Source organism: Phaseolus vulgaris, chromosome 3 (genome assembly GCF_000499845.2).
Source record: "Phaseolus vulgaris cultivar G19833 chromosome 3, P. vulgaris v2.0, whole genome shotgun sequence".
Lineage (NCBI taxonomy): Eukaryota > Viridiplantae > Streptophyta > Magnoliopsida > Fabales > Fabaceae > Phaseolus > Phaseolus vulgaris.
This window is the reverse complement of record NC_023757.2, coordinates 3,541,994-3,552,466: the sequence shown is the minus strand read 5'-3', so window position 1 is coordinate 3,552,466 and position 10,473 is coordinate 3,541,994. Positions and strand designations below refer to the sequence as shown.

General features: G+C 30.9%; 3 protein-coding genes across 3 annotated transcripts; 2 read left to right on the top strand and 1 right to left on the bottom strand.

The window, feature by feature from the left end:
• Nucleotides 1-1,636, top strand: LOC137806305 (uncharacterized). Its single transcript, XM_068606336.1, has 2 exons — nucleotides 1-381; nucleotides 567-1,636. The coding sequence occupies exons 1-2, from the start codon at nucleotides 59-61 to the stop codon at nucleotides 1,423-1,425; spliced, it is 1,182 nt and encodes a 393-aa protein (XP_068462437.1). The 5' UTR covers nucleotides 1-58; the 3' UTR covers nucleotides 1,426-1,636.
• A 3,432-nt stretch (nucleotides 1,637-5,068) lies between these two features.
• LOC137806303 (uncharacterized) lies at nucleotides 5,069-7,016 on the top strand. Its single transcript, XM_068606334.1, has 2 exons — nucleotides 5,069-5,558; nucleotides 5,832-7,016. Exons 1-2 carry the CDS (start codon nucleotides 5,221-5,223, stop codon nucleotides 6,676-6,678), a joined length of 1,185 nt encoding a protein of 394 aa, XP_068462435.1. The 5' UTR covers nucleotides 5,069-5,220; the 3' UTR covers nucleotides 6,679-7,016.
• A 131-nt stretch (nucleotides 7,017-7,147) lies between these two features.
• On the bottom strand, nucleotides 7,148-9,039 carry LOC137806304 (uncharacterized). The gene is made up of 2 exons (XM_068606335.1): nucleotides 8,634-9,039; nucleotides 7,148-8,111 (listed from the first exon to the last, which is right to left on the bottom strand). The coding sequence occupies exons 1-2, from the start codon at nucleotides 8,927-8,929 to the stop codon at nucleotides 7,250-7,252; spliced, it is 1,158 nt and encodes a 385-aa protein (XP_068462436.1). The 5' UTR covers nucleotides 8,930-9,039; the 3' UTR covers nucleotides 7,148-7,249.
• Between the last annotated feature and the right edge of the window lie 1,434 nt (nucleotides 9,040-10,473).

Sequence of the window (10,473 nt, the reverse complement as noted above, 5' to 3'; positions counted from 1 at the left end):
CATTCTCCAATATCCACATTCAACAAGTTATTCTTAGAATCAAGATTAGGGTGAGAGAATGTATGTGACTAGGCCTTTGTCTCTGTTCAAGAAGTCTTTAGATGCTCTATCATGGCCTCCACCAGAAGGTCCCAATTCTGGCATTTTGGTGATCCAAGATGAAGAAGATATGGAGCCAATCTCTTGTTTTGGTTTAGGAGAATTCCATGAGGTGAAGGAGTTGCCTTTCCCTCAAAATTTAAACCTTGAGTTGTTCTATAGATCAGGTATTTCAGTGAATAGAACCACTCACTACCACCATGTTGCCTTCATCCCAGTTCTCAACCAGCCACTGTCTTCCAACAAATACTATGTGATAAATCTAAATAAGAAAAAAAGAGGGTAAGCCTTCATTTCATTAAGCAAGTTAGATTTTCCTTGCTTTGTTGACCCTTTATTCTTCACTTTCTAACCTGAACAGCAATTATATAAGATGAGGGTGATTCAAATGCAAATTTAAGGTTTTATGTTCTTGACAGGTTTAAGGTTAAGGATTATACTGATGTAATTTGCTTTTGGTTGTGCAGGGAAGCATACATTAACTCAAAGGAGGAGGATTTGGACACATTCTGTTTCTACAACGGTGTAACTGATGAAGCACTACATCCAATAGATATCAGTGACACACACCAAGAGTTTGAGATATATCCCAGAAGAAGCAAAGTTACTTTCAGGAGTGGTTTTTCTGCTAAGTCTGTTGCCCCGTGTGGTTACCCTCCAAGATTTTTGAGTAGAAGATGGAAAGTGGGTGCTTCAAGTGCTTCAAGTCTAAGCGAAGCATCAGGTTTGAATGAAACCCTCCGTGCCAGCAAGCCTGAATTCAAATTCTCCTTGGAAAAAAAGAGTTCAGACGCTGTTGCTGTGGGAAAATGGTATTGCCCCTTCATGTTTATCAAGGAAGGAGCTCACAAAACATTGAAGGAAGAAATGAGAAAGCCAATGTTTTATGAGATGACTCTGGAGCAGAAGTGGGAGCAAATTTTTTCATGTGGGAATGAGAATGAAGCAGCAAAGACTGTGATTGTGGATGCTGTGGTTCAAAAGGAAGTGGTTGTAATTGGCGGCTGGGAGATGCATGAAATGGATACTGCTGAAGGTTTTGTGTGGTTCCATAGTTTGAACAATGTTGGAGAAAAGAGAAGTGTGGGATTGAGCAGTGCAGTGGTTGAGAGAATGGAGTGGGAGCAGAAAAGAGTAGGGTGGAATGGGGGAAAAGAGAAGCAAATTAGAGTGAAGAAAGTGGAAGAATTTAAGGGGGCTAAGGGGTGGAAAAAATTTGGATGTTATGTGTTGGTGGAGACTTTTGTACTAAAAGCATTGGATGGAAGCACATTACTCACCTATGCTTTCAAACACCATGATGAACTTAGAAGTAAATGGGAATGATGAAGATTTTTGGTATTGGTTTAAGACTATGTATATGCCAAACTCACCCAAGCACCAGTGGAAGAAAAGAATCACTGGTTTTGTAGTTTACTTTCAATTTTGTGAGATTTTATTGACTAAGTTTGTTCATTCATCTAGTTTCATTGTAATCATTTCGACATTGTTTACATATTGTAAGAATAAACCATATTCTTTCTCCTTGGATCGTCTATTGAATCATGTGCAGTAGGACTGTTTCTTCCTGTAGATCCATATCTTCTTCTACCACCTCCATACATATTATGAAAATACATTTTTATACTTTTTTGTCACCCTCATAAACTAGTTTTCGACTTATGTAATCCGGAATACATTTGAAAAAAGACTTTCGGATTACATAATCTGGAAGCTAAATAAAACTTTCGGATTATGTAATCCAGAAAGTAATAATGCATCTCAAAAAAGGCTTTCGGATTACATAATCCATAAGCTAATTATAAATTTGAAAAATGAGTTCCAGATTATGTAATTTAAAATATTATAAAGGGACATTTTTGGAAATTCAAAAATTTATGGAGGTGAGAAAAAAAAGTATGGAGGTGCAGAAAGAAACAGTCGCTTAGTAGTGAGATTGTTTCTTTTGGACCCATCAAAAAATTTTCTGCACTTTATCAAATAGGTGAATGACCAAAGGACCAATCTAATTCGTCATCATTCTAAAAAAAAATTCCATAATACATTTTAGAAAAAATATTCAAAAAAAAAATATTCCAAAATGTATTATATATACCTTTCAGGAAGTTTATTCCAAAAAATTTGTTCTGGAAACAAAATACATTCCATGAATTTTAGAAAGTATGTTCTGAAAAAGCTTTTGGAAAAATTAATTTAGAAATCATTAATAAAAAGGGTAAAATAGTCTTTTCGAAAATTGATGGATGGAGGAAGAATTTTGATTTTTGATAGGGTGCATGAAGAAATACCCTCATAGAGATATACCTATATTGGGCCATGAGCCTTAACTACATATACATATGGGCAATTGCTTGCTGCAACCAACACTTTTGAATCTGTACCCAACATAATTTAAAAAATTTCAAAAATACTCTTTATTTCGAAAATAAAAATTTAGAATTAAAATTCCACAAAAGTAAATTCAGAAGAGATTATTGTGTTCTGAATAAAAAAAATCCGGAATTAAAAATAATACATTATAGCAAAATTTATCGAAAGAGATTATTTTGTTACAGAAAAAAAGAGGTTTAGAATGTAATTTTATATATACATTTTTTAAAGGTATTTTTGTCTTTTCCCTGCAATTGAGTATTGAGTGCAGTGATATGGTGCAGGAAGTACCATACATATGTATTCAGTGACAAACTTGAAAACGGAATACAATGACCTATTGAGTGAAATCTTCTTCTCAAAATCAAGTTCTACAATTAGAGATTGAAATTGAATTTAGCACTCTAAAATTTTGGTGTAAATTAATTATTTAATTTATGATTATTGTGTTTCTAATGTATTTGATTGAGTTTAAATATAGTTAATCTATTTGTACTTTGGAAAAATTAGTTTTTCTTATAAAATTTAAATTTGATTATTCTGAATTGTGATTTAAATATTTGTAAGTATAAAACTAATATTTTAATCCAGATTTAAAATTTATTTTTCAATTTTTTTATTAATTATCTTAATCTAATTATCATTATCTTAATTTCTTTCAATTCACAAATCCCTTATTTATCAAAAATAAATTAAACAAGAAAAAACAGTAAGCAGATTTGAGAATAAGAGTACCAACCTGTGACTCTGATACTATGTTAGTAGGTGGACTTTAAGTCTAACTCAACCCCATAAAAACAACTCATAAGGTTGAGATTTGCACCCACTTATATACAATGAAATGTCCTAATCTCTAGTCAATGTGTAATCTTCAACACTAACATTTCCAATTACTCAAATTTATTTATTTCAAATTGTATTTTAAAATTTATTCAATTACCGTACAGGTAGCTTCTCTTTTATCAAGAATTTGTCTCCAAATAAGTTTCCAAAACCAACAAAAAAATTACTCCAAAATCTAAAAATTCTCTTTTAATCGGTTTATAGAAGAATATATATATATATATATATATATATATATATATATATATATATATATTAAGGAGGTTGGACATCAGAGAAAAGTTATATTTCTTTATTTTATTTGAGGTTTAATGGGTGTTTTTTTCTATTATAATGTTTTTGTAATTTTATCTTATTATTTTAAATGTTTTAAGGTTAATTTAATGTTTTTAAACGAGTTATTGTAATTCTTTTACTCAAATGATAATTATGCTATAGTGATATTTGATATTTGTTGATGATTTTGCATATTATTTCTGTTAACGAATCGATATTAGTTCTCATTTATTATTCATTTTTCGTTGCATCTATTTAACTGAAGAATGTTTACATTAATAGAATTTATAAATTTTGGATACTTCTTTTAAATAGTGTCGGACACACGTATCAGTGTCGACACTCATACGACACTTATCGATGAAGTGTTCAATTTAAAAAAAAAAAATTGTTGGATTTTTAAAATTTCTAACACAGTTCTAACACAATTTTAAAATATATAAATACAATAATTTTTTAAAAACTCAAATTTATGGTATAAATTTTTATTATAATTATAAAAATAAGAAACAAATTCTTTTAAACCAGTCATAAAAAATATTTTTCTATTTTTAAAAGAATCTAAAACATATTTTATATCTAAATATTTATTTTTAATTTATATAATTCAAAATTATATAATATATACATCGTGTTCTCCATATATATAAAATAGAATAAAAACTATTAAACGTTTATTTTATCATAATTATAGATTCGGATTCATCATTAAAATATGGAATATATCTATAACAGTGATAGTTACAAACCGATATATGTCTTAGTCACCTCCAAGCCGAATCCCATTTCCAAGAAAATAATAAATATATTTTTTTATACATAAAATAATAAATATATACATGACATATTAAGTGTTTAATTAAAAATATTTTTTTTAAAAATATTATTAATTTATATTTTTCTGTTTTCATAAGATTATTTTCTAATTGTCTCATTATTTTGTTTTCTTTCTATTTTATAAAAGAATTGAAAAATTGATTTTGATTTTTTTTCTGTATATTAGTTATTTAAAAATAATACTATTGTAGATAAATTTAATATTATTAACTAGATAACCAATTTATAAATAAGTTTGAATAAGATACAAAACTAATTTGTTTAAACTTAAAATAATTATTGATAAAATAAGTATTTTTTAAAATAACCATTTATTTAAGAACTGCATATCATTTGCTTATTAATAAACAAGTAAAAAACTGCTTATTTTTAAATTGAACAAATTAGATAAATACATAAAAAACCAAAAATCTGTTTATTTTATGAGAAGAACACTTGCTTTATAAAATTTGTATACATAATATTTTATATTTAAGGTTAATTACATAATATTTTTGTATGTTATATTTTAATAAACATAAACTGTATCAGAATAACTGTGTTGGTGTTGTGTTCGATATCCATGCAATGAGTCATCTTTGTAACATACAATATTAGAAAGTCACCTATTTGAGTGTAATCTAAATCCAAATCCAAAAACCGAACAAAATATCTCTCTAGCTGCAACAGATAAACATTATCATTTCACTTTTCCTGATAACACATAGCATTTAGCAATTTAGCTTATATATATGTATATTCATAAGAAAGCAAAGATTGAATTGTAAGGAAATACATGAGAAAGGTGAGAGAAAAATGTATGTGACAAGACCAGTTTCTATGTACAAGAAGAACCCTGAGGCTGTTTCAGATCCTCCATTAGGACCAAATTCAGGTTATCTTGTAATATGGGATGAACCCCCAGCTTACACTTGTTTGGGATTACGTGAGGACCCAGAAATCAAGCATCTTCCTTTTCCTCAGGACAAGAACTTAATCATCACAGACACATACACTAGCCATTCAGCTCAACAAAATCAACCTCCCAACCAAACCATCACATACTGGGACAAGCTCTTGTTCATCCCAGTATTGAATCAACCACTGTCTTCAAACCGCTACTATGCCATAAGAAGGGACGGCAAATATCAAGGGTATGAATCAAATTTTTCTATATCAGTACCTTAATATGCTTTTAACTTTTAGATTAGACCATCAGAATGAATTATGCACAAAATTTGAAAAGTTTATCTTGAATCAAGTATCTAGTTTCCAACTTAACTGTTATATATTCTTTATCCAATTTGTGTTTAAGGTGATTTGGACATTTATTTTCAGCTTTTGGAAGTATTATGTATATATAAAGAGTTTTGAAAAAACAGAAGCATTATTTCTTTATATGTAATCTCTAGGTGAATTTATTTCAGCGAAGCAAGCACAAGTTCAAAAGAAGAAGAAAAAGCCACTTGCTTATGCTTCAGCTTTGTCAAAGATGTTAAACCAAGACCTTTGGTTCCCTCGGATGATTATCAAAAGGTTGAAATAAGCAAGAAGCATAATGGTTTTCATGCGAAGTCTGTTGCCCCAGATGGAATTCCTCCTGACTTCTTGAGGAGCAAAGGTTGGCGTGTAAAGGCCACCACTCCTCGCAATTACCATTTGGATGAAGCTTTAGGCTCCAATGACTCTCTACGTTCCAAGCTTCCAGATTTCAACTTCCCATTGTCTAATGATAGTTCTGAATCAGTGGTGGTTGGAAAGTGGTACTGCCCTTTTATGTTTCTGAAGGAAAGAATGAGATTAAAGGAGCAGATGAAAATGTCCATGTTCTATGAGGTCACACTAGAGCAAAGATGGGAAAAAATATTTTCAAAGGAATTTGCAAACAGTGAAGATGGTGTGCTTGTTGATGTTGTTATTCAAACAGAAGTTGTGAAGGTTGCAGGAAGGGATGCTGTTTGGGATGAAAGTGGTGTGGTTGACAAGGTGTTGTGGTTTAAGAGTGTTGATGAAGTTGGAAGAGAGATGAGTGTTGGACTGAGTTTGGAAGTGGTTGAGAGAATGAAATGGGAGCAAAAAAGAGTTGGGTGGAAAGCAAGTGATGGAAGGCAAGAGAGTGTGATGAGAGTAGAGGAGTTTAGAGGAATGAACAAGTGGGAGAAATTTGGTTGTTATATGTTGGTAGAGAGTTTTGTTTTTAGGAGAATGGATGGAAGTTTGGTGCTGACTTATGATTTCAGGCATCCACATCAAATTATGTGCAAATGGGAATGAGGGTTATTACAATCTAGTTACCATATGTTGAGCTTTAACAGTTTGAATTCCAAGTTCTATTTGCTATTTGCAGGGGAAATAATTTACCTTTCCCATATGCTTTGAATATATGTTTTGTTTGCTTCATATGAATGCTTTGTATACTCAAGAACAATACTTGTTATATACATATTTTATGTGTAATTTTATTGTTAAAAGCGAGTTTGGCCCTTTTAGTTTGGGCATATAGCAGAGAATGTTAGAAGTTTTATGCAGAATGTATATGTATACATTGGTCCGGTGTAAAATTATCTTAATTATGAATGAGTGAATGTTATAATCTTCATATTCTTTCTCAACGGTAAAGTCATTTCTCAACCTATCAGATGTTCAATTCTTTCTTCAATGAAGTGTCACTACCAAATCATTTAGTAAATTTGTTTATATTTTATTGAAAATGCTGATGGAATGAGATGGGAGGAAGAAAGAGTTGGGTGAATTGCTATAGTTTGTAACTTTGATTACAGTATAACTTAAAATAACAATAACTAACCAAACATTAAATAACACAAATATGCAGAAAAGAAAATAATCACTCCCATTTGCACCTAATTTGATGTTTGTGTCTGAATTCATAAGATAGCACCAATCTTCTATCCATTGCCTTTAATACAAAAGTTTCTACCAGCACATAGCAACCAAATTTCATCCACTTGTTTGTTATTCCTTGAAACTCCTCCACCCTTTCCACTCTCACTTGCCTTTCATTCCCAGCAATCCACCCAACTCTTTCTTGCTCCCATTTCATTCCATCAACAATTTCCAAACTCAGTCCAACACTTCTTTCAGACTCTCCATCACCAAAACTCTTAAACCACACCACTTTCTCATTATTCACACAATGCTCATCCCAAACAGCTTCCATTCCTGCAACCTTGGCAACTTCTGTTTGAACAACAACATCTATAAGCACACCATGGTTCTCACCACTGTCTTCATTATTTTCCTTCCAAAATATCTTTTCCCATCTTTGCTCCAGTGTCAACTCATAGAACACTGACTTCTTCATCTGCTCCTTCAGCCCTTTTCCTTCTTTCACAAACATAAAAGGGGAGTACCACTTTCCAACAACCACTGATGCAGACCTATCATTGGACAGTGGGAAGTTGACATCAGGAAGCTTGGCACGCAAGGAATCATTACAGCCTGAAGCTTCACGCAAATGGTAATTGCTGGGAGTGCGAACATTAACTCCCCATCCTTTATTCCGCAACAAACCATGAGGAATTCCATCTGAGGCAACCGACTTTGCATGGAAACCATGGCTCTTTTTGATGATTTCAACCTGCTGATAAACATCAGAGGGATCCAAAGGTCTTGGTTTTACATCGTGGACAAAACTGCAACATAAACAAGTGTCCATGTCCTCTTTCTTTGAACTCGTGCTAGCTTTACTGAAATCAATTCAAGTTTTAAAATGGTGTTTGAAACTACACTTGTCAATTTGAGGAGTCAGTGAGAACTATATAAGAGTGTGTGAACGCAGTAGTTTTCAAGTTTCAGAGATGCAATACTATCCCAAATGTTCAGATATATTAGACTTAAACTGATAGATACTTTAGTTTTTCTGTTTTGTTTGTGATGTAAAAACATGTTTATGCATGCTTCTTTTGTCAAAGTTTCTCAAAATGAGTTGAACTAGAGAACTACATAGTACTAAAGTGTGTTTAATACTTAAAAGTTTATCCATTGGATTCTTAAATTCATGGAGCTCATTTTTCAATTCTCCTGCAGAAAGAGTAGTTGGGAAATATTTGACCTATCCTGAAACCAGTTATGTTGTCAAAACTGTGTTCTAAAAACAGTTCTTTGAACTTTAATTTGGTGCAAATGTTATTCTACAAGTAGATTTTATAAATGAGTTAGGCTTAAAGCAATTTTTTTAATAGATATTGAAAAGTGATAATAATTCATACCCTTGATGCTTCCCCCTCCTTCTTATCACATAGTACCGGTTTGAAGAAAGTGGTTGATTCAACACTGGAACAAACAAGGCATCTTCATCATCACTTCCATAGTTGATGGTTAAGTTTTTGTCCTGGGGAAAAGGAAGGTCCCTGATAGCAGAGTCCTTGCACAAACCAAAACATGAGTATGTCTGAGCTTCTTCATCAAAGATTACAAGATAACCTGAATTTGGCCCTGTTGGAGGAGGCTCTGAAAGAGCACCAGGGTTCCTTTTGTACATGGAAAGGGGTCTTGTCACATACATTTTCTTCTCACACTGATCTTTTTCAGCTGCTTAACAAGTAGTAGCTACCTATAGTTGATTGTTTCTGGTTTCGTGTGTGGATCAAAGTCAAATTCATTTAAGAGCCTCTCAGTAGACTTGGTTTTGGCAATAATGGTTCAACTATATATTACTATATTCCAATAGAATATTCTCCTTGTACAGAAAATAAATATTTAATTATATATGTGTTGTTTACCCATCTAATATAAAATACTTTGTCCTCTTATACTCTAATGTAAAAAAATAGTTTGAACTTTGAATGGACTAAAATCAATTCATTGAGTAAGCATGTGTTTGCAATAATGGGTCAACTATATACGATGTTCATTGGAATAATCCTATAGAATATTTTGCATGTACAATAAACAAATTTTGAATTTATCGAAGCTAATGTAAAAATAATAATTGAATAACTAAATGTAAAACACAATAAAGCATAAGAACAAGTTAAAGTGTTTTTTTTTAGATGTTTGAAAAATTCTCTAGAAAGGAGTATTTTGTCGTTTGATATTTTAAAAGATAAAAGGAATTCAAAGCATAAAAGTATTTGGCAAAGGATATGTAAACTTTAAGGAGAAGCGACCATAAGACATGATTACAGTAAAAACCAACCATAAAAAAATTACAGTAAAAATAGTAACATCATTAAAAAAACAAATTTGATAGCATATATATATATATATATATATATATATATTCCCTTCCCCTTACCTTTGAAGATTGATAACAAATTATATTTTATTCTTCTTGTTCAACTTTCTTTCTCCTTTTTTTCTCATTGTTTTACATCATCATCTCTAGTTTCATTTGAACTTTTTAGTTGGGATCCAAGTATATTCCATTTTATAAAAAATGAGGTGGCATGATAAATGTTAAGATGACTTGGTAAAAGATAAGAAGGTAATTAATGCATTGACTTAAGTCTTTCTTAATCAATTTTGTTTTATCTACCGTATTTATTATCATAGATTTTTTTTACACTTACCAGACTTATATCTTCCTTGATGAGATAAAATCTCTTTATAACTATTGTATATGTATATGTGTATATATTTTGTTAAGATTCTAAAAGGTTTATGGCCTACTAGCCGATCAAAGAGCATTAGACGGTCAAAGCTTCTAATATGTTCTTTGTGTAATTTGAATGTATCAAAATTGACTTTAAGTGATTTAAACAATAAGCAATAACAATGAATGTTTCTAGGAAGCAAAATATTTTTTATTATATTTTTTAGAAACATTGTTTTGAACCAATTCTAACATACTAAGATAGATTGTAAATGTTCTTGAAATAAACTGCAATTCGAATATGCTTTGTTTGTCCTTGTTTTTTTGCAATTCTAAAATATGTTTTCCTTTAGCAAATTTGTTCAAATTAAGTTTTGTTAATGTTTTTCTAACATATTGTGAATATCTCTGATTTTTTTAAACATCTAAATTTGAAGAATTTGAATATCTCATATAGGTGATTACAAATCATGTTTCAAAAAAAAAAAAGATTTTGAGCGTTTAGTATTAAGGAG

Excerpts from the sequence above, each read along its gene's own strand:
- LOC137806305 (XM_068606336.1), top strand. The coding sequence starts at position 59 with ATGTATGTGACTAGGCCTTTGTCTCTGTTCAAGAAGTCTTTAGATGCT. Across the intron at positions 382-566 it reads CTAAATAAGAAAAAAAGAGG|GGAAGCATACATTAACTCAA; the intron begins GTAAGCCTTCAT and ends TTGGTTGTGCAG.
- LOC137806303 (XM_068606334.1), top strand. The coding sequence starts at position 5,221 with ATGTATGTGACAAGACCAGTTTCTATGTACAAGAAGAACCCTGAGGCT. Across the intron at positions 5,559-5,831 it reads AGGGACGGCAAATATCAAGG|CGAAGCAAGCACAAGTTCAA; the intron begins GTATGAATCAAA and ends AATTTATTTCAG.
- LOC137806304 (XM_068606335.1), bottom strand. The coding sequence starts at position 8,929 with ATGTATGTGACAAGACCCCTTTCCATGTACAAAAGGAACCCTGGTGCT. Across the intron at positions 8,112-8,633 it reads AGGAGGGGGAAGCATCAAGG|TAAAGCTAGCACGAGTTCAA; the intron begins GTATGAATTATT and ends AATTGATTTCAG.